This window comes from Poecile atricapillus, chromosome 1, assembly GCF_030490865.1.
Source record: "Poecile atricapillus isolate bPoeAtr1 chromosome 1, bPoeAtr1.hap1, whole genome shotgun sequence".
In the NCBI taxonomy this organism is placed as follows: domain Eukaryota; kingdom Metazoa; phylum Chordata; class Aves; order Passeriformes; family Paridae; genus Poecile; species Poecile atricapillus.
Genome location: NC_081249.1, coordinates 120,848,550 through 120,874,612, shown reverse-complemented (window position 1 = coordinate 120,874,612; position 26,063 = coordinate 120,848,550). Strand labels below are relative to the sequence as shown.

At 44.3% G+C, this 26,063-nt stretch overlaps 2 protein-coding genes across 5 annotated transcripts; both read left to right on the top strand.

Annotated features, from left to right (window-relative positions):
• Positions 1-3,367: 3,367 nt before the first annotated feature.
• DEPDC7 (DEP domain containing 7) lies at positions 3,368-12,229 on the top strand. Its single transcript, XM_058829554.1, has 9 exons — positions 3,368-3,527; positions 5,927-6,314; positions 7,823-7,953; positions 8,819-9,008; positions 9,787-10,001; positions 11,114-11,256; positions 11,435-11,560; positions 11,663-11,741; positions 11,910-12,229. Exons 1-9 carry the CDS (start codon positions 3,455-3,457, stop codon positions 12,122-12,124), a joined length of 1,560 nt encoding a protein of 519 aa, XP_058685537.1. The 5' UTR covers positions 3,368-3,454; the 3' UTR covers positions 12,125-12,229.
• A 2,244-nt stretch (positions 12,230-14,473) lies between these two features.
• Positions 14,474-26,063, top strand: TCP11L1 (t-complex 11 like 1). 4 transcript variants are annotated; one of them, XM_058829959.1, is made up of 10 exons: positions 14,474-14,598; positions 17,742-17,907; positions 20,082-20,214; positions 21,385-21,505; positions 22,198-22,418; positions 23,466-23,602; positions 24,031-24,224; positions 24,544-24,725; positions 25,354-25,526; positions 25,754-26,063. In XM_058829959.1, exons 2-10 carry the CDS (start codon positions 17,754-17,756, stop codon positions 25,987-25,989), a joined length of 1,551 nt encoding a protein of 516 aa, XP_058685942.1. In that variant the 5' UTR covers positions 14,474-14,598; positions 17,742-17,753; the 3' UTR covers positions 25,990-26,063. The 4 variants fall into 4 exon arrangements, with proteins under 4 accessions (XP_058685942.1, XP_058685953.1, XP_058685934.1 ...); XM_058829970.1 differs by lacking the exon at positions 14,474-14,598 and adding an exon at positions 15,625-15,869; XM_058829951.1 differs by lacking the exon at positions 14,474-14,598 and adding an exon at positions 16,406-16,508.

The window sequence follows — 26,063 nt, the reverse complement described above, 5'->3', positions numbered from 1 at the left end:
CTTTATAACAGTTGCAAAGAATCTGACACGACTGTACAAGCTAGGACTTTTGTTAAAAATACATTGGTCTCTTTATTTAATTAATAAATTATGTTAATTTTGTCTTTGTAATCATCATTCTCTTCTTGTGCATCCTGTGTTCAGCTTTATGGAGGTTAATTAGGGGAACATGGTGTGGAAGGGAAAACCAGATACAGCAAGTTGTACTTTTATCCTAAGATCTTTCCACCATGGTCTGAGGAATTCCTCCAGCCAAGACCAGTGAGGTTGCACTATTTAAAGTGACTATACAAAAGTATAAACAAATTATGATATTGTCAATGATTATGTGTATATTGATAATTAAATAAAAGTCTAGCTGTGCTTTAGGAAAGCATTTTATAATTCTGTTATTTTAAGAAATACCAAAGACAGCATTTCTCAGATACTAACCAGCTATAATCTGCTGTCTGCCCCTGTCCAAACTGGGGTGTCAGGGCTGTGGTCACTGGCAGAAAACACGAAGGCAAAGGCAGAAATCCAGGCCAGGCTGCTGATTTCCTGGTAATAAAACATGAGAAAAAAAAACCTTACAAACTTCTCCATGAGCAGCCCACACTGTTTTGGTTTGCTCTGATCCCTGCAAGCAGTGTTTGACATCTCCTCCTCCAATGTAAGGTGCAATGTTCAGATTGAACTCGAAAATGTTTGTGGCTTTAAATTCTCTCAAGATTAGGTGAACAGCTGCAGGATGATTGACAAGCATCACTTTATTTTATTTATTTTTGTGCAAAAATATATATTCAGAAATATATTCAGCTGTGCAAAAATAAACAATTGTTTAAAATGAAAACTAATTTCAGTGTTTACTGATTTGCAGTTATAGTTTGGCAATGTATCAAAACTCCTAGCATCAAACTGCTAGGAAAGGGAAATAATAAAATTATAATCATAAATATAAATATTATAACATAATATTTATATAATATTTAATATATTATAATAAATATATAGTAAATATATAATTAATTATAGACTCACATATTAAAGTATATAATAATATAGTAATATATAAATATATATAATATAAATATATAGTAAATATATCTTTTAAATATATTGCTATAAATGTATAATAAATTTATATATTATTATTTAATATATATTTTATGTAATATTATATGTTATTATATAATAAAATCAAATAATAAAACAGTGCATCATGGAAATCCCCACTGACCTATGCATTACATGTTATTTTATTGGGTTCTTATTGGCACCTGTGAATGAAAACTTTTTTTTAAACATCTTCCCTTCTTTCCCCAACAAATAAATCTCTGTTAGTCACTTCCTTTGGTTCAGGAAACAAGATGAACTTTCATTTTGGTAGGCTGGCATTTTGCTACAGCTTGAATGGTTTCCTTTCTCTGTGCCCAGAGACTTAAGACTTCCTTATCTGAAAAACTTCACAAAAACTTCCACTTTTAGAACTCCCTTTATCAAATACTTTCAGTATTTTCCAATATTTTCATTTCAGGCAATGAAACACGAAGAAATGTTTGTCTGCCACAAGTCTGTGGTACCTTAGCTGCCTGTAGTAATTTTTCACAGCTTCCTATGAAGTGCATTGTTTATTTATTTGCATATAATGAACAAATTTGCAATGTAAGTGTGACAAATGAGGATAAACAAAGGCTGCCCTGAGCTTCAGTGGATAGCAAACATGCTGCATTTACACCTGCTAGCACAGAATTTGACATAGAGCAGGCTGAAGTTCAATAATCTGATGATTTAAAGTGAATTTTTAAATCACTTGTAATGTTGTATTATTTGGTCTTTAATGTGCATTACATCCTTCTGTGTACCACGGAGATCCTATGGAAATCAATCCAAAAAACAGGATTTTATGTTGTTCTAATACACATCCATTGAGTAAGAATATCAAAATACTCAATTCTTAGTAGAAAATTATACTTTCTTTAAGTAGAAAATGATGTTGGATCTCTCAGCAGTTTGCTGCAGGCAGTAGAAAAAACATTTATTACTCTGAAAATGAATTTATTATTTAATTCCATTGCAATGAGAAATGGCAGCTGCTGTAATGAGCAGCTCATAGAAGACATAAAAAGAAAACTTCAACCACAAGGCCTGTGCTCAGGTTAGCCCACAGGAACAGATCTGACCTTTCTGGGCTTTTAAATGACACAGTAAATAAAGAGAATTGTTTATGAGAGACATGAAGTTCCTGGAGTGGGTCCAGCTGAGGGCAATGAGGATGATTTGGGGACTGGAGAATCTCTGTTCAAGGAAAGGCAGAGGGAGCTGGGTCTGTTCAGCCTGGAGAAGAGAGCAGAGGGGATCTCATCCATGTGTAAAAATGTCTAAAGGCAAGAGGATGGAGCCAGGCACTTCTCAGTGGTGCCAAGCAATGGGACAAGGATGGGCAGGAACTGATGGACAGGAGGTTCCAGCTGAAGCTGAGGAAGAACTTCTGCACTGTGCAGTGATCACAGGCTGGAACAGATTGCCCAGAGAGGCTGTGGAGTCTCCCTCGCTGAGATATCCCAGATATCCCATCTGGCCACAATCCTGGGCCACCTGCAGGGAGGCTGGAGCTGGTGTTCACTGTGGGTCTTTCCAGCCCGCCCCACCTGGGATTCTGTGAAATCCAGCATTTTTGGTGCTCTGTCACCAGGGACACGTGTCCTGGAATGCAGGTGGAGCTCCCAGTGCTGCAGGAAGTGCCAGGGCTGCTCTATCCCGTGGGTCAGAGCCCAGTTCCCTGTCCAGGACCAGTGGTGTTCTCACACCAGGCTCCTGACCTCGAGTAGCACCAGTCCTGTGCAACATTTCTATTCCCTATGGATACTGCCAACCTTATCTGGAATTCTGTGTCCAGTTCTGGGCTCCTCAGGACAAAAGAGACACGGGACTACCAGAGAGGGTTCGGTGGAAGGTCACAAAGATGATGAGGGGTCTGGAGCATCTCTCTTAAGGGCAGAGACTGCAGGAGCTGGGCTGTTTAGTCTGTAGAAAAGACAGAGAAGGGATCTCATTCACTCATAAAAATATCTCAAAGACAGGGGATGGTGCCAGACTCCTGTTGGTGGTGCCCAGAGACAGGATAAGGAGCACTGGCCATGAACTAAATCACCACAAGTTCCACCTCGATATGAGGAAGAGCTTTTGTACACTGAAGGTGGCAGCGCCCTGGCACAGACATTCCAAACCCAGCCGAACGCGTTCCTGCGCCGCCTGCCCGGGGTGACCTCGGCAGGGCCATTAGCCTGGCCGCTCTCCAGAGCTGCCTTCCCTCGCTGGGGATCATTCCGGGCTGGCCGGCAGCAGCCGGGGCGGTGCCGGGCGCTCCGTGCCCGCTCTGCCCGGGCCCGCCCAGGGCGGGGCGGCTCCGCCCCGGGGGCTCCGAGAGCCGCGGCCGCGCCGGGAGCGGCAGAAGCGGGACGGAGCGCTCACCATGGCCACGGTGCGGGAGAAGGCGGCGGCTCTGAGCCTCAGTGCGGTCTGCAGCCCCGCCGCCAGGCCCCCGGGTACGGCTGGGGAACGGGATGGGGAACGGGAGAGGGAGGAGGGGGCTGCCCGCAGCCCGGGACGGCTCTGCCCGCAGCCCGGGACGGCTCTGCCCGCAGCCCGGGACGGCTCTGCCCGCAGCCCGGGACGGCTCTGCCCGCAGCCCGGGACGGCTCTGCCGGCAGCCCGGGACGGCTCTGCCGGCAGCCCGGGACGGCTCTGCCGGCAGCCCGGGACGGCTCTGCCGGCAGCCCGGGACGGCTCTGCCCGCAGCCCGGGACGGCTCTGCCCGCAGCCCGGGACGGCTCTGCCCGCAGCCCGGGACGGCTCTGCCCGCAGCCCGGGACGGCTCTGCCCGCGGCCCGGGATGGCTCTGCCCGCTGTGGGATGCGGGTCCCCGGCGGCCGCAGCTGCGCTCGGCGCCTTTCGCGGCTCCGGGAGGTTCGAAAATTGGCCGCGCTCCGGGAGCCGCTTCCGCCCGGGAGCCCCGTCCCGGATCCGCCAGCGGCAGCTTCGGGACCCGCTGGTCTGCCGGGATCTGCCCTGCCCAGCCCGGTGCGGTGCCCCTGCCCAGCTGCCCCAGCGAGGCTCGGGCAGCTCCGTGTCCCCAGCGCGGGTCAGGAGCAGGTGCCTCGGTAGCGCAGCCTAAGCTGTAAAAAAGCGCTCGCTGGGTTTTGCCTTTTCCTTTTTCCTCCCCTACCTTGACCACCTTAACTCTGTGGAAATTTGTTGTCTTAATGCCACGCTTAATCCCGCTTCCTTTAGAAGAGATCCGAAGGCTCTGTGTGTGTAAGGAAGCGGTGATAAAGCCGTGAGCAGCATTAAACACATTGTACGTGTTGGTATTTATTCTAGCGATAGAAACCAGCCTTGTTGCATGTTTGGTGGTGTCGGGTTTGGGGGTTCTTTTCTCCCAAAGAGCATAGCTGGCTATTGGAATGTAGGGCTAGAAACAAATTCTGTGTTGGTTGTGTTTGTTCTGCCTTCCTGAAGGTGTCATCAGGTTAAAGTATCAGCAGTTGTGTACCTTGTCTGTCTTGTACTTTAAAAGCTTTGGAAACTGGAGGTTCTGGGAGATTTCTACCTTGGCTGGTTCAATGCTGTATATTAAAAAGCTGCACTTTTCTTCTTGTTTTGTTTTTTCCCCTGGACTGAATATTTTCAGAAGGATAACTGTTGCTGTCTTTCTGAAGTGCTGGCATGTTCAAATGGTATTGTGTTCCTTGCTTTCTCTCCCTCTTTCCAGTCTTTACTGCCCCTGTACCTTTCCTTTTCCCCTTGCTTATTTGACAGTTTGTGGGTTTTCTTGCAGCTGGGGATCAGCTGAAAACTGGTTCCCCAAATTGGAATACAACTCTCTGACTAAAGCCACTTCAGACTAAACAGAGCAGAGAAAAACACCTCCTGCATCTCTGGAAAATGCTCATGGTAATATGTTCCAGAAGGAGGTGCATGTTGTTGTTTTTTTCAAACACTGCATCACACTGTTAATTCATTTGGTTTGAGGTCTGTCACAATCCCAGCTGGCTTTCTGTAGGATTGCTGCCAGCTCCTCCTTCCATATTTTGTCCTTCAGCTTTTGATTTCTCTCTTCTTCCCCTGCTTTCACTCTTGGTAAATTATTCGTCTGACTAAAAAACATGTTTTAATTCTAGCCTCTCCGCTGGCTGCAGCTCTCCCCAGTTAGGTGCCACCCATAAACTTGGTGTTGTTTTTAAGTCCTTGTGGAGGCTGAGTGCAGCCTCAGGTCAAACTGTTGGCTGCTGGCATTTTGTTCTAATCAGACTGGTAAATGAGTAATAGTCCAGTGGTTTCACTGGGGAAGGGAAGTGGCGTTGGGTGCACAGAGCTGAGATCTCCGCTGGAGCCGAGGTGGTGAAGGGTTGTCTGGTGGGATAAATGTGGAGTGAGCATCTCAAGAGAATTCGTGGACTCTTGGTGGTGGTCAGGTAGCTGGTGTGTATGCACATTCCTGTAGCAAGCAGGGTTCTGATGTGTCTCTTCACCCCTGCTTCCCTCTTCCCTGCCCAGCTGTGTTGCTCTGTCAGTGCTGGTGGAGGAACCGGGGTGTTACGAGTGTGTAGGGCTGGTTTGTGGTTATGGGAGCAGGGTGCTTGGCAGTGGTTCTGCAAGGATAACCAAAAGGTGACCGAGGGACACACACAGGACAGTGCCAAGGTGAGAGGCTGAAAAAACAGGAACTCCTGGTTGCAAAGCTTTAGGCTGGTGCAGCGAGAGGAGCCACCAAAGAGAGTGACAAAGCGCAGACAGACTTGCTGAGGAAGTAGCAAAGTGTTAATGCCAAAGTGGAAGTCTCAAAGATTTTTAAATCCTTACGAGGTTCATGAAAGCTAGAAGCCAGAAAGGGGGCTGTTCTCTGTGCCTGCAGCATGAATTCAGTCTTTGTCTGCGTTCTCAGGCTTTAGCTTGGCGCAGAAGCCGTTCGGAGCGACGCTCGTCTGGAGCAGCATTATCAGCGCTCTTCAAACTCAAGTGGAAGTGAAAAAGCGCCGCCAGAACCTCAAGTGTTACCATGACTGTTTCATCGGCTCGGATGCAGTGGATGTTGTCTTTGCCCACCTTCTGCAGAACAAGTATTTTGGGGATGTGGATATTTCCCGGGCTAAGGTGGTGCGCGTGTGCCAAGCGCTGATGGATTGCAAAGTGTTCGAGGCTGTCTCAACCAGGGTCTTTGGGAAAGACAAACGCTCCGTGTTTGAAGACAGCAGCAGCAGCCTCTACAGATTCACAAATGCCTCCAACCAGCCAGAGCTTGAGAAAGATTACCAGCAGTGTACCCCACAGAGGTTAGTACACGGAGGTGAAGAGAAGAAATATTCTAGGGGAGAGAAAAGAAAGCTTGTACATTTACAGGGTAAAAATAGACACTGCATAGATGTTTGTGGGTGGAAGACAGGTAGGAAAGAGCAATTTGAAGAGAGTAAATCACTCAGCCTACACGGTTACTTGTTTTCTCTGTTATCACATTGCCTTGGGGAAGGGAGGGGAGAGAGTAGAAATTAAGTGCATTTACATACTGATCTAAATCGATACAACCAACTGGAATTCAGGTGCATCAAACAGGGCAATCTTTAGTCACTGCTTGTCTAGCTCTGGCATAAACCAGTAACCCATGCAACTTCTAAGGGAAAATTATTTTCTCCTTTCATCATCTTTGCTTCACTATGCTTCCAATTTATCTCTTTTTCAGCTGTTTCTTTTTGCATGTCTGACTTGTTCCCAGGCAGGGTAGCAGGTTGTTCTGCTGTTCTGCTATTGCACTCCATCCTAGAGCCAGAGGGAAGTGCAATGGTGAGGTTTTGTTTCCCTGGTCCCTTTAGGAGCGGGCAGAGAAGACCCTGGTACAAACTAAACCCACACAAAGCAGAACGTGTAGATGCCACTTTGCCAAGTAACTTCCCTTAAACGGTTTTAGTGAAGTGTTCATCTCTTCACCCACTCTGATATATTCTCACAAGAAACTACGTGCATGTATTTAATGCAGTAGGTTTAGCAATGTGCACTTTTGAAAATTGTAAATGGTGTTGATCCAAAATGGAAATGCCTTATTGGATTGACACGTTCAGGTGAGTAGCAAATGTGAACTTGAGTTCATCAACCCTGATGAAAAAAGCAGAGGAACAGAGATTAAAAATATTTCCTTTGTCCTGCTTCTCCCCTCTCTCCCATCAGCTCTTGTCCTAAAGCAAACTGTCCCAAGTCCTTACTTAAAAAGAGAATTCATAAGAAATTAGAACCACTTTAATTATATGTGGTATTTAAAAATATTTTCATCACAAGAGCTGTTAAAATAAGACTTAGAATATATTGAACAAACAGTCAATAAACAGGATTATTCCTGTTTTATTAGTGTAGAATGAAGGTGTTTTTCTTCTGGGCAGGGCACAGATCCATGGGTTACATTTCTTCATTTAGTGAAAGGAACAGAGCTATCGATACATGTAGCTTGTCACATCCATGCCAAAGATAGTGGACATCAAAAAGATTTTGCAGTGCTCTAAAACAAGGAAGCTGTGGGAATTTAAATCATACAGCTATGCTTGGAGGAGCAGTAATTTTGTGGCTGGAGTGGTTCTGTTACATGCAAATAGTTTTTGAAGGTGCCATACATTTTCCTGGGTGATTTGGACAGAGGAAGTGTCAGGCAGGAGAGACGAGGGGGAAAATTATGTAAATATCTATATAGGAGAACATTTTTGATCTTGGGACAGTTACCCATATCTTTATGTTCCATTATGTTTGGTTATTCATATATATGTTTATATATATGTATAAAACCTGTTTTTAATCTCAGATATGAGAAGAGCACATTGTTCCACTCTACTCCATTCAAGCCAGAAAACTTGGAGGATCTTTGGGAAAACCTAAGTCTAAAACCTGCAAGCAGCCCTCAAGTAAACATCTCTGATAGCTTGTCCCGTCGAGGTAAGCCAAATAATGTCATTTGTCTGTGGCAGGAGGAAGCTACATCTGTAGGACTGGGAGGACTTGTGCCCCACAGGTTGGAGAGGGAACCAAACTGATACTTGCAGTATTTTGAACACCAGGTCATGAAAAATCAAATTATATTTGTTGCAGGCTTGCCTTTTGCCTTTTTATTTCATCAGACAAGAGGCATTATCTCTTGCTGGAAATAAATCAGCGTTGACTTTAGTGGAGAAGAATACCTAATGTACAGAGCTTGATTTGAGTTAGAAATATTCATAATATTCAGTTACCTGCATTACTTGTGTGCTTGTTTTAGTCAGGGCAAACAGTCTGCTGTGAGCCAGAAGGGAATTGTGTATCTGCACTTCCAGCACTCCTTCGGTATTGTGTGAAACTATTCTTGACAATTCATGGCTTGTCTTTCAGACCATATTATGATCTCATGTTTCCTTGAGTTAAAAGTGCTAAGGCATCCTAGAAAATGTGGTTTCATCATACGGAAATATTCAAGGAAGCTGTGATAAGGAGAGTGTCACTGTTGCACTTTTTTTTCCCCCATCCCTTATCTAGAACAAAGATTGTTTGTAAATTAGAGTACAAAGAGTGTAAGGCACTTCAGACTTATCCGAAAAGCAGTTCTCCCACACTTGTAGTTAACTAAACAAGCGGGTAGTTCTTGCCTTTTGTGGTGATAAAAGCCACTTCAAGCTGATAAGAGCCTCCTGCTTTGCTACTGCAAATCTATTTTGGTGAAATCAATCTGTTGGGTTAGGCCTGATGGGAGGAAGGGGAGTTATCTTCCTTGTGATCGGTTTTTGCCCATGCTGAGTCTCTGTGTGCTTTTTGTACCCACCCTTCCCAGTTATTAATGAAGTGTGGCAAGAACAAACAATTGCTCGCCTGCTGCAGCTGGTGGACCTCCCCCTCCTGGAGTCTCTGCTTGAGCAGCAGGAGATCAGACCTCAGCTCCCAGAGCCCAGGAAGGCAGCTGGATATGTCATCACAAGTAACTACCTGGACAGAGAGATCCTCAAGGCTTTCAGTGACTCACAGTAAGTAATCACTGCAGCTCTGAAGGACTTGCTGCTTTCAGGGGAATGTGGAGCACAGTTGGTCTTTGGGTAGAAATGTGGCAGTCTCAATCTGGCAGAAAGGAGGTGAGCAGACACTTTTTTCCCTGTTGGACTTGGCTGGAATAACTGTTAAATAACAATTGTTTAGTGAGAATGTCTGCTGAACACTGGGATGGTTTTTGAATGCAGTGACAGTAGTTGATGGTATTCAGAGGGGAAATTCTTTGCTGCATTGAGGGAAGAATAGAGGTTTTATAATCATCATGAATTTTTCCTAGAGACATCACTTGTGAAGAAATAGTTTAGTTCCCCCTACTGTATTAAAAGAATGCTGAGCTTGAAACTGTGCATAGAGTTAAAAACATGCTCTGAAAGACTTGTACCAGTCTGAATCAGATCAAGGTTCATGTTTCTGTTTATCCAGCGATAATTGTGTCCTTATCTAACAGTAGAGGACATGATTGACTTTGGGTTTTACTGCTTGTGACTGTTTACTTGTGGGTTACTAATTTTTCATCTTGATTAAATACATAACAAAGAGGCTCATGACTGTGATCTACCCGAGTGTGTCAGGTGGAGTGTCTTGTGTGTGAGTTTCTAATGGGTTTAAGTGCCTCCACACGCAGTTTTCCCTGTGATGAAGGAACCAGTTTACCTGCTTTCTGTGGAAAGCCTTGCAGCCAGCTCTGAAAATTAAATCCACAAATAAATCAGATCCACAATTAAAGCTGCAAACTCAAACCCCTCTCTCTTCCAGGACAGATGAATGGCTCTCAGCAGCAATTGACTGTTTGGAATATCTTCCCGATCATATGGTGGTGGATATCAGCAGGAACCTGCCTGATCAGCCAGACAAAGCAGATACCTGGAAACTGCTGCTGTTTGAAAACATTGGTAGATACTACAGCCAAAAAAAGGAGCCACTCTTAAGCCACGCATCTGAAATTCATTTAGGAATTGCAGAACTATTAGGTGAGTAAAACAGAGCTGTGTTCCAATGCTTATGTGAGACATGTACTAAGAAACTGAGTATTTACCTCAGGAGCCAAGATGAAAAACTGACTTCTATAAGTGATTTTTTTTTTTTTGTTGGTTTTTATTTCTTTGTTTGTTTGGGGGTTTTATGTATGTTTGGGTTGTTTTTTTTTTTAATTTCTAATTTCAGTCAGAAAGACTGTTGTTTGACATTCTGGTTCTTACTTTATGCAGTTCTGTAATCTTTGTTCAGGTCTGTGTAGAATGGCTGTGGAACCACAGTGCTATAATTTGGTACTTGCTGGTATCCATGGAAGTCAGATATCCATGGGAAATGAAATATAAATATAGCCTAATAGTAAATATTTAGGCTGTAAGAGCTAAACTGAAATCTGTATGAGTGCTTGGTACCCCATTGACAACTTTTACTTTTTTACACTGAAATGTTTCTTAAATTTTGTTTGGACAGTGTTTTAGAAAGCTTTTGATGTTTTAGTTCTCAACATTTTATCCTGGATCTCCTTATTTTTCATAAGTTCTCTGCCTTGATTATTCTTCTTGCTTCATGTTAACTGGAATACTTTGCATTTGTATCCCATTCTTCCTCTCTGCATGATAAAGGATATTAGTACAACTTACTTCATTTAAACAATTCACAAATCTAAAATGGCTATTCTGCCTAGTAAGGCAAATTAAAACTTAGCAAAGGTTTACAAAGTAATTTGTAATCAATTCATCAAATTAGCCCATATTCCTCAGTTTTTCTGATATTTTTATTACCACAAGCAGAAGTCATTCTTTTTTTTTTTAATAGAACCATTTCCCTTTTTCAGTATTTCACATCCCCTTTAAGATGTTTGAACTGTAATTGAACTTAATTACAAGGGAGCTTTAATGCCAGGCTGAATGCCTGTGTGGGGGATGTTGTCAGTGTCTGCAAGCAGCTCTCCTCAGCCTGGGAGAAGTTTTTGTGAGAATGAATGGCTGTGTTTGGCTGGTTCTGTTTAGAGAGATGGGTGGATGGGTGTCTCTTCAGTGGCTAACCTAGGTGTTTCATGGTGACATTAATTTAAATGAATATGGCAATAAATACCTTCCTCTCTCCCCAGTGAATGGGAAGATGGAGCAATCTCTAGAAGCTGTTCAGCTCTATTTGAAGCTCCTAGACAGCCAAGTCAGGGAGGAGTTCAGGAGGCTGCTGTACTTCATGGCTGTTGCAGCACATCATTCTGAGCTCAAGCTACAGAAGGAGGTAAATCTGCATTCTTAACAGCTGTTTTACACTTTCTGAAATCCAGAGGTCCCAGGCACTGGTCAGAAAATGCCTTTGTAGTTTGAATTTGTGACTGCAGGAAAAGCAGTGTCTCAGGACTTCTTAATGGGGGAGACTAACTCTCCTCTTCTTGTCATTCTTTCTCTTTATTCTTTAGAGTGACAACAGGATGGTTGTGAAAAGGACGTTCTCTAAAGCTATTATCAACAACAAAAACTTATCCAGAGGGAAAACTGATCTCCTGATCTTGTTCCTTGTGGACAACCAGAGAGATGTGTTAAAGGTAAGAGCTTTTAGAAAAGGGCCAGGTTTTGTTTATCTGGTATGCTCATGGAGAGCTGCCTTCTCTAAGTTGCTGTTGTGCTGTCCCCTATTTCTGTTCCAGATCCCAGGGGCACTGCACAAAATGGTCAGCAATAAACTGCTGGCTCTGCAGAAAGGCCAGGATCCCAGCAAGATAACAGGTAACGCTTCCCTCTGAGCTTTGTAATCGTGTCATGCCCCAAAATGTGGTGCAAAAAAAGTTTGCTGTAACAGGGACTGATTTGATCTAAAGAAGGGTGGCTCTGTAGAATCTCCGGGGTGGGTGGAGTGTGGTGATAATCCTCTGAATGTCTCATGTTTCCTTTCAGGTTATACCTTTTGCCAAAAACTTGATGAAAGAGAATATCGATCCAACACGGAGAAAACCACAAAAGATGAGCTGTTATCTCTATTGAAAGCTATTGATGAAGATTCAAAGCTCTCTGACAAAGAGAGAAAAAGGCTGCTAGGTCAGTTTCATAGTAGTAATCCGAGTATTTTTATGCAGTATTTTGGAGACAGAGTTACTAATATGTGTGTGTGAGACTTTAAATATTGATTACATTGTATACCCCAGCAGTGAAAACACTAATATATTTGTAAATCTTTTATATTCATGTATCTGCCTAATAAAATTATTTTGTGGAAATGGATGGAATTTATGCAATTATTACCAACAGTACCTGAGTTTAATGTGTATTTATAGTTTAGCTTTTCTCATTCTTAAGTGCTATAGGACCTTTTAAACAAAATAATACTTTTCCTCCCCAAAAGCCAAGTCTGTTGACTCCCTCTATTCTATATCAAAATCACAGAGATGGAAGACACCATGAATGAAATCTCTCTGCCACCTTTTGCCCCAGCACTGAATTTTATGCTTTTTTTTTTTTTTTCCTAATTTGCCTTGGATTTTGTGACCATCACATAGGATTGATCTTTTGACTTGCTGTGTGCTAGAGAGAGCTGAAAAACATGTTCTGCTTGATATTGCACAGCTTTTCTGCAGACTTGCCAGCTCACTAACTTATGTGTGTGACAAATTACTGTGCTGTTTTAAGCTCAAATGGCACCATATTGAGGAATTGGCTCTCCTGGGGTGGTGAAGCCAGTCTGGCTTTGATTGCCACAGGATGTACTGATTGTGGCTGCTTATCTTCATCCCTGCAGTGTTTTGCTCTGTCTGTAACTTACTGATGGCACCAGCTGTAATCAGAAAAGTGCTGGAGCAAATGAAGGGCCTTTGGCTTTTCTTGTGGCATTTCTTATCCATGTGTGGTCTACAGTGGAAATACCAAGATCTGCAACACAGACAATCATATATATATATATATATATATATACATGTCGTTCTAATTGGGAACGGCAGGAAAGAATGACAGGACTCTCAAGGGAGTCAGAACAGGAGAGAATCTCTAGTTTATTGCTTCAGTCATGCTATATAGACTAGTTCGTGGAAAGTACAGAAAGGAAACTCTTATTGGTTAGTAAAGTGCTACATTACCATCATTGGTCAGTGGCGTTCACCAGCCCCCGACCTTCTCCTGCAAGGAAAACAACAGGACAGACAACAGCACCTGGCAGTTGTTTTCTGTCTCTGAGGATTGTTTTGAAATCCTCCTATGAATTTCCCAGGCTAGCTTCTCAGGCAGGCCTGGCAGGCTATGGGGCCTGCAGCTTGCTCCAAAGCTAGCTTCCATACATATATATATGTATGTAACATGATCAGACATCTAATTTTGACTCTTGTGGAGTTACCTTTGGACTGACACCACCAAAACTTTATTTATTGGGAAAAAAAAAAAACAAACAACACCTTTTGTTCCATTTAAAGTGTTGAGCTCTGTTCTTTTATTTAGGAACAAAAGCTAATTTAATTATGACAACGAAGTGTGTTACAGTCACAGCTGGTGAGCTGTTCTTAAAAAACACAATCCTAGGTCAGACTCTCCTGATTTCTGGTGTCTGCTGCCAGGGGCCAGAGTGTTTGTCTGAAATGGAGCTGAGGGACTTGGTGTGTGGAGCAGGACAATGTTTTACTGTGTCCTGAAGGGGGATGAAAGACAAAAATGTAAAAAGCTTCTTCTAGTTAATTAGAAAGGACTTCTAAAAATAATCAGTTCCTGAAAGCTAGCAGGGAACTATAAGCCTTTATAGTAGTCATAGTTGTTAGTTTTAACTGAAAGCTTTTTATTGTAAATGCACTTCCTCATAAAAATTAGCTTAGCTCATACTTTAAAATGTGGGGATGGAAATCCTAAGGTAGTGGTGGTGTTGGATTGGTTTGCTCTTCAGCAGAAGTATTTTCCCTTTTCTACCTCCTGCCTGCTGTACCACCACGGTTAATGGGATGAGGTTCCTATCCTGGAAATGAGCTGCTGCCTGTGGCTCTCGCCTGCTGCAGTGAGAGTCCCGGGTCACAGATCCCCTGCCCTGTGCCACACTGGGCTGGCTCCGGTGCCGAGTTTGTGTCCGGGCCACGGAGGAGCAGCCGAGGGTGGCCCAAGGCAGGGTCAGCCCGCTCCTTCCTCTCTTCAGGGCGATCCAGCTCTTCTCAGAGCACCTCACGCTCCCCCTTGGAGCAGCTGGCGGTCACACCGTGACCTGTACAAGGTGCCTAAGGACGGCAAGGACAATCCGGGACTGCGCTCCCCGCTTCCTGGGGGGTTAATCTGAATCAGCGTTGTGTGATGGGGCTGACCCCGCTCTGTCCATCGAGGTCCGGGCGGGGGCTGCGAGGGGCTCCGGTTGGAGTCGGGCCCTGCTCCTCGCTCGGCTGCAGCGGGCCGGGTGCGCTGCCCCGGAGCCGCCCGTGCCCCGCGAGCCGGGCCTGCGGTGCCTCTCCCGCGGTGCCGCGGGCCGGGCCCGGTGCCGGCGGGGGCGGCAGGGCCCGAGCCCCGCCCCGGAGCCGCCGCGGCCCGCCCTGCGCTGGGGCTGCGGCGCCGGCCCAGCCCCGCTCCGCGGCCGCAGGAGGGGCCGGGCCCGTCCGAGCCGGCGGCCGCGGCGGCTGCTCCGAGGGCGGTAAGGCGGGGCAGCCCGGCCGGGGGCGGCCCGGGGCGGAGGGCGGCGGCGGGGCCGGGGGCGGCGGGCAGGGCCCGGGCCCAGCAGCGCCGAGCGGGCGGCTCCGGGCCCGGGCGGGCAGCGCTGCGCCGGGGCCGCCGGGCGGGCTCAGCACCGCATCCTCCCGTTCGGCCCAGCGACCCACAGCCCCCCGGGCTCGTTTCTCCCCTTAGCCCACCGATGAAGCCCGGAGCTCCCGGGCCTTGCGAAGGGAAAGCGTGGCCGGAGCGGCGGCGCTGCCCGGGCCGGTGGGGATGGGGACGGTGCCCTGTGAGCTCCCTCCCGGTAGTGATGGACCTGGGAGGGCCTCACGCAGGACAGGAGCGGAGGGGAAACAGCGGAATTTCACAGCGGAATTCCCCTTTTAATTTGGAAGAGAGACGGGGTACAGGCTGCGGCTTGCCTGCTAGCGGCTTACAAGGGAAAGCAGGTTGTGCTGGGGCAGGTGAGCAGAGGGAAGAGCTGAGGAAAGGCAGCCCGGAGTGCTGGGGCCGCAGGTCAGAGGAGCTGCCGGCTGCTGTCTCATACAGTGGGATCCAGGAGCAGCTGCTCCAGCCTTTTGTGTCCTCCAGGGAAGCACAGCGAAGTTTGTTCAGTGCTCCTCACGTGATTCGAGGACCTGTAATGAAAAGAAGATGGGGAAAAATGTTGTGTTTAAATTTTAATTTTCTCGCATTTCTGTTTTCATTAAAAATAAACGCAAGGAAAGTGCCAAGAAGTAGACTTTGCTCTATTAAGAGTCAGAATTGCCTTTGTGAAAGGAGGGATAATGATCATCCTTCTGGAAGAGGTATTGTCAAGCTTATTTACCCGGTGGAAAGAGGGTATGTTCTAGATGTGTTCTACCAATAATAGCAGTAATCCATCAGAAAAGAGCAGACTATTGCAAACTAAACAACTAAACCAACAAGTGTGCCTGTTTACCTCATCTGCTGAACAGTCATTTGGTAAAATGGCCCGGGAGTTCTAATACCTGCCCCTCCATAGCTGAAATAGGATTTTTCTAAAGCAAATGGTAATGAAAATGAAGCTTGGGCTGGGTTTGAGGCTGTAGCTCTTGAGCTGCCATTTTATGGAAGGCAACACTTTAGGGTGTAGACTGTGTGGTAGGAATGATGGCCTGCTGGGCAAAGCTGGGGGTAGGAATCATTAGACTGATGCTCTTGTCCCTGTCATTTATCTTCTGTGAGTCCTCAAGCAGCTGAACTCAAACCTCTGTTTCCCCTCTGTAAGTAAGGTTTATTACAGTTCTCTGCTTTTCTCAGGGTAGTGAGGATAAAGTGCAGTGAGAGATTGCAAGGTACTAGGAAGTGTTGTGTGCATTAAAGACTTAAGTGCGGCTTGGTTGAGTCATCTTTATGGCTGAGATTTGACTTCAGGAGGATGCTTTGTGGAAGAGAGACCATCTAGTCTGGAATGAATGTGGAAGCCTGTATGATAATGCTTTTATCCTAGCCAAATTCAACAACAGGTTTCTCTCTCTCTCTCTCTTTAACCATCCTATTTTATATTTTATATTTTACATTGCAATGGTTGCTATGCTCTTCTCTGTGAACAGCCCCTTTATTAACAGAGCTCCTCATCCTTCATCTAGAGCTGGAGTGAGTCTAACAGTACCTGTGCTGATGCCTGTGTGCCGAGGGTGCTCTCCTGTGTCATTTATCCCAAGCTTTTCATGCTGTTTTCACTTCTAAAATAGAAATGACACAGTGCTGTGGGCAAGTGTTGCATGCTGTTGTCTCTCATGCATCGAGCAAGATGATGATCCTGAGTCATTGCTGTAGAGCAGAACTCTTCCTTACATGCCCTGAGCTTTCCAGCTGTCCTGAGGAATCACACTGTGCAATCAATTCCAGCACTGGTGGAGCAGGGTTAGTTATTACAGCTGTTGTACGAAAATAAATCCCAGTGATGCATTTTATATTTCTACACTGTTGCTTGCTTCTGCTGCATCCTCTTCAGTGCAGTTATTGATGATGTATTTTCTCTCAGTAGCTGTGAGAAGAGAGTGTCTCTCTTGCTGAGAACTTGGTTTATTTCAGAATGTGAATGTGGGGATGGTGGGATACTAGGGGAAAGAGGAAGTTTTTGTTTTTCCAGGAGCTTCTTTTTATTTTGAAAGCACACTCTTCTGGACTCCCACTTCACAGAACATCTTAAGTTATTCTAATTTAGAGACATCATATGCTCTCAAAGAGATTTCTGTAAAATTAAAGCCTGAGCAGCAGCTTCCTGCATGGTCGTTTTCAATGGTGGATGCAGAAATTACATTCTTTATAGGGAAATCTGAGAATGAAATAGTGAAGATAAGGAACAGTGAAACTTGGTTTTCTACTGGTAATTGTTTCAATGTAACTTTGGGTACACTGCAGGTATCTGCAATGTGATATAAATATCCTTTAATATGTCATGTCTAATAAAGCAGGATTTTAATTACTCTAACTGTTCTTTACTGTCTTAAAAAAACCCCAAACAACTGTGATGTTTTATGCATAAATCAGGATCCTTGAATAATGAAAACATGGGAATATAATTTTATATTAATTTCTCTCTAGTTCTTTTGCTGCTTCTTATTGCTTTTGGATGGCTCAGAGGGAAGTTTTTAAGTTGTGAGCAGTTGGGGCAGGCCATAGTTCAGGAATATGTTATGTTCAGGAAGATTTATTGCTGTGTAGTAAGGAAATGTTGTCTCATAATCTTTTGTAAAACACTTTTGTAATATTGTTCTGAAGGTGTTTTTCATCTTTCTCCTAAAAGCAGTGCTAGGAAAGAAAACAATATCTTTTTCTCTCGTCTCTCTCGTTGTGGCAAGGGAACAGTTTGAGATTTTTAAGAACTGACTAGGACTGCAGATTAAATAAATGGTAGCTGTGTTGAAAGCATCCCATTTTGTGGAAGATGGGAAGTGAGTCACTGAGTCCAAGTCCCCTGCCGTTATGGGGATGACATCATACAACTCCTCATAAGAATTATTCTAAATTATTCTTTAATTCTTAATTTATTTTTTTTTCTTAATCAGGAGGATTCCTGGTGATGTTTACCCACTCAGCCATGTCAGAAAATGCTTATTCATTCCCTTTTTCATATTTTTTCTTTTTGTAAAGAACCACCTGAAAATGTCTCAGAATCCTGACAAGCTAAATTCAAGTGAAGAAAAGTTGAGTGGTTTGGAGGATGATCAGGACGAGAACTTGGACAACTCGGATCAGTCTGTCCGAAAAAGAATACGACAGAGTGTTCCAGGGTCACACAGAGATGATACACCAAAGTGTAAGCAAAACTGCTTTATGAAATACAGTAAAAAGATGGTAAATTCTGTAATTGTTGTTGGAGGCAATCCTAGTGTTTTATAGCATTCTGTGCAAGTTTGTCTTGCAGTTAATTGCAGTGTGACTCTTGATGATATGCCTTGAAACTGTAATACTTCTCTCCCCGTTTTCTTTTTATTTCCCTAATTGTACACACAGTGTGTACATTTTCTTAATTGTACACAATGACCACGTTGCTCTGAGCCACGTATATCCTAAATATCCTGGTGTGTTTGTGCTCTTGGAATGGATAAACACAACCCCAGTGTGTTCCAGCTCAACTGTCTCTGCTGTTTGCCTTATCAGCTGAACCTTCTGCATTGCTGCAGCCCCTGTTCCTACTGCAGGGCAGAAAAAGCTGTTATTAACAAATATAAATTGACAAATCTTGTCAGCCCCCTCACAAGATAGATGGAAAGTTGTATATTTAATCCTAATACTACTTCCATGTAAGCAGGACTGCTTATTTTTCTTAAGGCATATTTTTCTTTGGCATTCTGCTTTTGACATGAAGGTCTGGATGCAATATGGGAGCCAATATTTCTGGCAAATCTGTAGATAAAACCAAGGGGAAGTTTTCTGGCTCCAGGGATTCAATTCAAAGAAGCCTAAGTGCTCAGGGTTCTAAATTTCTGTAGGGAGTGGCTCAGCAGTAACATTTTGTTTGTTGTATTCTTTCTATTTTTTAATTGTGTTCGTTATGACTTGAGGTTTAGGGCTGTGTTTAGTGGAGATGTTCTGAGGGAGTTTCTATTCCTATGCCTTGCTGGTTGCCTGGTGGGAAATGGGATGTTTGTATGGAGAGAAGCTCTGAACATGTGGAAGTAAAAAGCATGGCACAGTCTAGCACTGCACTGTACCACAAAGAAATGGTTTGATCTCGAGCCCTTCCCTCATGTGAGGGAGCAGGTATGAGAATGAAGTGATGTGATTTAGGAGCAATCTTTGGCCAGTGAAAGAGTCTGAGCTCCTAGTACCCCCACTGCTGGAGTGAAGTCATTTGGCACTCGGACAAGAGCACTGGGAACTTTGCTGTCTGCTGGTTCTTCTCAGAATATCAATCCTCGCTGTGTTCCCAGAGTCACTCTGCAAGGTTAAGCTCCAAGCAGAAGGAAGTAAGGATTTAGGAGGGCTGCATGAAAGGAGAAAGATATTAATGAGAAACAAGCACATTGGAACCCAACTGTATGAACTCAGAAAGGTTCTGCGTGGCAGACAAGTGATTGACACTTTCTGAAAGACCTTTTCTATGTAATTACTTAAATCCAATCAACATGGATTATCAAATGAGATGGTCATAATAGTTTGCCCAGAACATTTCTCAGGGAGCCCAGCCTATGAAGAACCCTGCTTGGTTTCTTTCACTTTGGGATTAGTATGTTGCTCCTGTGCCTGAACTGTAGCTGAAGTCAATGAGCTACAGAATGGAATGGATCCATCAGGGCACCAACCTTTTCACTAGCCCAGGGCCAGTTTGAGGCTGCTGGCTCATCCTAGTCAGTCCCAAATGCATGCCAGGGGAAGAGCTCTTTAAGCATTGGTGCTGCCACTGCTGCTGTCCTCTGTTTTTTCTGTGATGGCCTCTGGGGGGGAAAAAAGAGTTTGGAGGGGTGCCATTTGCACTGGAGTAGTGAGAATAATTAGCTACTGGTGTGCTGCTGCTTAACAGTGATGGTGATTGTTTGTTGACTGCTTTAATGATGAAATCACTTCCTTGAAAAATGTAAAACTGAAATGGCAATATCTACACAATACTTGTGGAAGTAGTATGGTGAAAATGCTGCTGTTTGTAATTATTTCTTCCTACAGTGTGGAGAAAGATGCCAAGATGTTACTAAATCATCCTAAAGAAGTTTTGGATTGGGGGGGCTTTGTTTGGGGATAGTTTTTAAAAGAGCTTGATAGAAGCAATTGACATACTGAACCCAGAATATCAACTGGGATCCACACCTTGGATTTTTGAAATATTCCAACCTGTGTTGTCCACCAGATGGGACAGGAAGGGAAGGGAAGAACAATCTTCAGCTGATACTGTCACTTGACCCTGTGTACTGTCAATAAGGTGGAAAGGGTCCAAAAAGACTCTTTCTGCAGGCTTTTGCTGAGAACTGTCTGACAGTATAATTGATGTTGCAGCCAGTCCCTCTCGGCTTGTGTCAATAGAAGAGCTCATGGAGACAGCAAAGGCAGTCACCAACATGGCACTGGCACACGAAATTGTGGTGAATGGAGACTTCCAGATAAAACCAGCTGAATTGCCAGAAGACAGGTAAGGTTGGTACCAAATAGGTACCTAAACAAAATTGTGTTTGTAGAGCTGCAGAGCAGGTGAAGGCTCTGGCTGGTTCTTGTCTGGCAGTGCCTGGGAGGAGCTAGGAAAGAATATAAGAAGAACTGCACAGTTCTGCTTCCCCAGACATGTGTGTGTGAAAGCCTCTTGGATTAATTGGACATGTGTGGTGCAAATCCCAGAGTGCTGTGGTTTCTGTTGTGTCCCCTTGTTCATCTGCAGCCTTTCCAGTGCCCCAGCCTGGCTGCAGATGTAGGTAGTGCTTTTAGCAGATTTGAAACTTTCACTGCCTGTGGGAGTAAGATGAAACTGATTATTGTAGCTTTTCCTGTCTGTTTCTTCAGGGATATTTTGGGAAGAGATTCCTGTGTTTTATTAGGTTAGTCCTTGCTCCTTTCAAGTTTGAAGTCTTTCCTTCTCTGTGCGAGTCTGCAGTAATTGTGTGCCCTGCTGAGAGGGGAGAACAGAGGAAGTTTCATCTTCTGTTCCTCTCTCTCACTCACAGTGAGGTGTGGCTGAGAGCCTCCTGGCTTGATTTGGGAAAGGGGGTGCATATTTCATGGAAGGAACTTGGTCCTCATTGGGGTCAGTGCTGAAGTGACACCTGGTGTGAACAGGAGCTGTATTTTGAATTAGAAATTAATTTATTTTTTTATACAAACTGATCTGGGCCCTTACCTCAGAGTAGGTGCAATACTTATGTATGAAACAGAAGATTTTGTGTCAGGGAAGTTACTTAATTTCTGTTGTGTTTACTAATGAATTTTATGTAGTGGAATTGATTCTACTTAGTGATGCCTTTAAAAGGAACATGAATACTGGTCTTTTGAAGGCAAAATATATTTTTTGCCATTTTTGTTCTCTTCCAGTTATCTAGATGTAGCATGTGACAAATACTTTGAAGGATTTTAATTTGCAGCCACCTTTGCTCATGTGTAACCCTGTATTAGGACATAAGCCATTCCAAATCCCGTGTCCAACTTTTCTTGCTTTTCTGAGCAACTTTAAATGGCAGATCTCTGTTAATCATCACATAGTTATTATTACATTATATTCACATTATTACATGCTGTGCTTCAGGAGCTGCAGGTTATCTTTGTGAGGTGGTGCAGAGACCAGTACCATTGTTTTTAACATGTTTATTCACAGTTTAGAGAAGAAAGTCAGAGATATTGTGCATAAAGCTTTCTGGGATTGTCTGGAAGCTCAGCTGGAGGAAGACCCCCCGACATATGATCATGCAATTAAGCTATTGGGAGAAATTAAGGAGGTAAGATGATGTGATATGAAAGGAAATGACTGAATTTGAGTAGCTGCAATGAATGGGCAGAAGTGGTTGGAATTTGGCTTTTCATAAAAAATCCTCTTGTTCTTTTTCATTACTGTATCACTGTGAACATATACAAGCTGTATAATCCTAGGGGAAAAATTTGAATGTAAAACCAAATGCAAAACCATGTAAGGTGAATAACAGGTAAGCAATAGCAGCTCCAGAATTCCAGGCTTCCTTCATCTTATGGCACTGGTATTAGTTATGGAATCAGTGAGATGCTCCAACACTGGGCTGATAAAATCAAGCACAACAGTCTGAAGTATGATCTGTGTCACAGAGGATTTACCCCTCAGTAACTTCAGTATCACTCAGCATGAGGTGAAACATTTGGAGTTGGTGAGTGGTTGGCTAAAAAAAAAATAAAAAGATAAATTAAATGATTGAATTGTTTACATAAGAATCCCTGGTAGTGTTCAAGGCCAAGTTGGATGGGGCATTAAGCAAAATGGTTTAGTGGGAGGTGACCCTGCCCATGGTAGGGGTTTGGAACTGGGTGATCTTTAAGGTCTCTCCTGACCCAAACCATCCTATGATTCTATAATTCTGTAAGAGGTGGTTCAGTAACTGTTTTGATCCTTATAGTCTTTGATGTGTAGAACTAATGCACTGTTAAAAACTTTCAATTTCAGAGTCTTCTGTCTTTCTTGTTGCCTGGTCATACTAGACTGAGAAACCAGATTACAGAAGTTCTTGACCTGGATTTGATAAAGCAGGAGGCAGAGAATGGGGCCCTTGACATTTCTAAGTTGGTCAAATTTGTTATTGGGATGATGGGGACTCTCTGTGCTCCAGCTCGAGATGAAGACATTAAGAAACTGAAAGATATTCATGAAATTGTTCCTCTTTTCAGGTACTGAAATGTGTTTAGCAGTCATGTTCAGAATCCCTTAAATAATTTTAGAGGTGGGGGGTGGAGTGGGCAACTTGCAGCTCCTAGAAGGAAAAGAGTGATAGGGAAAAGGGTACAGCTGTGGTGTGAAGGGGAGAGATGTTCCAGGAGTCATTAACAAGGACCATCTCTGACCTGGTGAGTTGGAGTATTTGTCTGGCTCCTGCATGTCACTGAAGGACATTTGCTTAAATGTCAAATGCAAATAAGCTTTAAAGCAGCAGATGAATAGTCAGTTTGTATCAGAATTGAATGTCAAAAGCAGAAGGTGAAAAAAGCACAAGGGGGAGCTCAGGGGAAAAGCATTACTGGTTTCCAACTAGTTTGTCCTTTCCTCCCAGTTTGAGCTCTCTTTACCCCACTCCCTGTGTAATTCCCTGTCAGTTCCAAAGGGAGTGTGTGTTCCACATCTGGGAGCATCCAGGCTTCTGCTTTGCCACCATGTTCTCAGTGGCACAGCTCAATAGCTGGGAGAAGCTTCATTAACCTTGCTGTTTTCTAATTTGAAAAGCTTCCAGGAGTTCAAGATTGACTTGGCAGAAATATTGCCAGCAGGAATTAGGTTGCTTTGAAATTAAAATATTTTCCTTTGGTGTTTGTTTGTTTGTTTGTTTTTCCTTTTTTGCCTCTTGGGTCTGATTATTCACGTCCCACCGAGGCTGGCTTTCCAGGCTGCCAGCAGCCATGGCATGCAAGCTTGGAAACCCAGATGTCTTTTCATATACAGTATTGCACATCCTGGGAGATAAAAATCTATGGAGCTAGTGAAGTTAATTCCATGGAGGCTTTTTTACAGAGAGCAAGATTTGTTTCCCACTTGGAAAAGACACATGCATGCATGTACATGCTTGCTCCAGCTTTCTCTGTCTCATGCTCTGAAGTTGTTAAGCTGTTACTGTTTCCCATGCATGTTTTTGCTCTTTCCTTAGACAATCTGTAATAAATCTTGTAAACAGCACCTCTGAAACATCTGCAGCCTTGAATAACTTTTTCTGTTTGTTTGTTTAGAGCAATTTTCTCTGTATTAGACCTAATGAAAATGGATATGGCAAACTTCGCTGTCAGTAGTATTAGGCCAAAATTAATGCAGCAGTCTGCTGAATATGAAAGAAAGAAGTTTCAGGAGTTTCTTGAGAAACAGCCAAGTATGACTTTGTTCCTTTCTTTCTTCCCCTCTGACCTCCCAGTAAACCGTGTCTTTGCTTGTAGATCATGAAAAGAGCTCAGATATTTTTATAAGTTCTAGAATTCATGTGGTAAATGACAGCTTGTGCCCCAAAACTATGGTTAGAAAAAAAATCTGCCAGAACAATAGTTCTGCCCTTGGTACATTCAGTTTAATTTCAGTACAGCATAGGGCATGATTACCCAGCATCATCTCACCTCTGATTTCCTGTAGCTGTGTGGTTTTGTTTTAGACGTTTTGCTTGATGCAATAAATGAAATGCATGTCATACCTGATATCATGGGCATTAGTCATAATAACTAATGGGATTGTTTGGAAATTATTGGTGGAAAAACCTGACTTTGGAAAGGAATTTTCTTAACAAGATTTTTTCCTCTGCTCTTCCAGATTCTTTAGACTTTGTCACAAAGTGGTTGCAAGAAGCAGCAGATGATCTTGCAAAGCTGGGACATGAAACGTTGCCTCCCCACTGTAGCGATGGTGCCACTGGTGGACCTTCTGCCTTGTGCTTCACTGCTGTACAAAATCAGGCCTATCTGAAGCTCCTGAAGTGGGATCACGTGAACAGGCCTTTTCCAGAAGTAGGTATTAAACAGAAAAACTGGTCTGTGCTTGTTCCACTTCTCTATTCCCAGGACACAGCAGAAGCTCTTTTGATTTGCAGCCTTGCAACATGTACAGTACTGAACCATTGATCTCTGATTGGGAGATCTGGCAGCTCTAATAGGTGCTTATCTTTCAGTGCTGGAACCTGCTTAGCTGGAAAAGAGGAGTCAATGCTTTTCATTGTGCTCCTGGTGCTGGCCTGCTGTTCCCTGTGCCTTTGCTGCTGCATCCCAGTGTCCCTTCCCAGCCCTGCAAACTGACTCCATGCTGTGCTGGCTCCCTCCCTCCTTGCAGACGGTGCTCATGGACCAGACACGCTTCCTGGAGATCCAGCTGGAGCTGGAGCAGCTGCTGCTGGTGGGGACAGTGCTGCTGGTCACCTTCAGTGCAGCAGGCCCAGCACTCGTCGATGTGCCTGGATTCACTGAGAAAATCAAAACCATCGTCAAGGTGCTGCTGACGGGAATGCATCTTCCGTGAGTATGGCACAGTGCTGCTCTCAGGGACAGCTGGAGCTCTGGTGTCACCCTGGGAAATGATCAGGTTATGCCTCTTTCTGGCTGGGGACTGCAGGAAACGCAGAGGAGGTGATGAGGGCTTTCTATGAGCCCAGGCTGACAGTTCTTCAGCTTACACAGAGCTGTCTTTTCTTGCTCTGCTCTTCCATGATTTGTACAAGCTGCTTTTTCCAGAGACTGCTTTTCATGGTGCCAGGCTGGCACAGGAGAGTGCCAGCAGCTGCCCCTGCTCAGTTTGGGCCAGCCTCTCCAAAAACCTGAGTGTGGCACAGTGAGCTGCCTGCAGATTTAGTGATTACACCTACGGGTTTTGCTTTAGTCAGAGCTGTCCTCAGGCAGAAAGTCAGCTCTTACATGTATGGATTGCTCAGGCTTGAAGTCTTGAATGTTCTCCTACTTCCTTGCTTTAGATCCCAGCTTTATTTTTCATGTATATATAATTGTATTAATCTTTATAATTGGCTTTATCTGCGTTATGCTTTTTCCACTACATTTGATAAATTAATTCTAATTGAATGGTTTCTTTTTTAAAAGTGGGAAAACAGTGAGTAACTAATACAGCTATGCTGTATCTCCTGTTTTCCAGCTCCTTTAACCTGAAGGAATCCCTGGCCACTGTGGGTGAGAAGGTGTGTGCTGAAGTGAGCAGCTGCCTTTGCCAGCATGGCTTTACCCCGTTCTCAGCTGAGAGAGAGGCTGTGCTGAAGGGACAGATCCAGGCGGTGGCCAGCCCGGATAACTCCATCTGCAAGCTCATCGGTGAGTCTGGAGAGTGCTCTGCTCTCCCTGCCTGTGGAACTGGGGCTGGGGGGTGTGCAGGGCTCCTCTTTCCATTCTTTCCACGTCGTTTCCACGTTGTTTCCATGTTGTCTGTCCAGCTTGCTGACCACCTTCAGGCTTGTTGCATTTTACATGAGGTTACGCTGTTTCTAATTCGCCCTCTCTTTTGAAAACAAACCGAACCCATTTTTTTTTCCCCCCCCCAGATTCTCGAATTCAAAAGTTTCTGGAGAATTATCTTGCATCCAGTCACCAAAAATCATTGCCTGCCATTCCTGGAGGATTAGGCCCTATTCAGAGGGAGCTGGAGGAGATTGCTGCCAAGTACATTCGTCTTGTCAACTACAACAGAATGGTCTTCAGCCCTTACTACGATGCAGTCCTTGGCAAAATACTGACTAAGGAAGAATCCCAAATTGTAGGGAAGTCAGAAGAATCATAAAACCAGTCCTTGTGCTACCACTACAGTATTGTCAGCTACTAAATAAAACTTGTACCAATATTTGTTTAGGAAAA

Excerpts from the sequence above, each read along its gene's own strand:
- DEPDC7 (XM_058829554.1), top strand. The coding sequence starts at position 3,455 with ATGGCCACGGTGCGGGAGAAGGCGGCGGCTCTGAGCCTCAGTGCGGTC. Across the intron at positions 3,528-5,926 it reads CCCCGCCGCCAGGCCCCCGG|GCTTTAGCTTGGCGCAGAAG; the intron begins GTACGGCTGGGG and ends CTGCGTTCTCAG. Across the intron at positions 9,009-9,786 it reads AAGGCTTTCAGTGACTCACA|GACAGATGAATGGCTCTCAG; the intron begins GTAAGTAATCAC and ends TCTCTCTTCCAG.
- TCP11L1 (XM_058829959.1), top strand. The coding sequence starts at position 17,754 with ATGTCTCAGAATCCTGACAAGCTAAATTCAAGTGAAGAAAAGTTGAGT. Across the intron at positions 23,603-24,030 it reads GTTTCTTGAGAAACAGCCAA|ATTCTTTAGACTTTGTCACA; the intron begins GTATGACTTTGT and ends CTGCTCTTCCAG. Across the intron at positions 24,726-25,353 it reads CTGACGGGAATGCATCTTCC|CTCCTTTAACCTGAAGGAAT; the intron begins GTGAGTATGGCA and ends CCTGTTTTCCAG.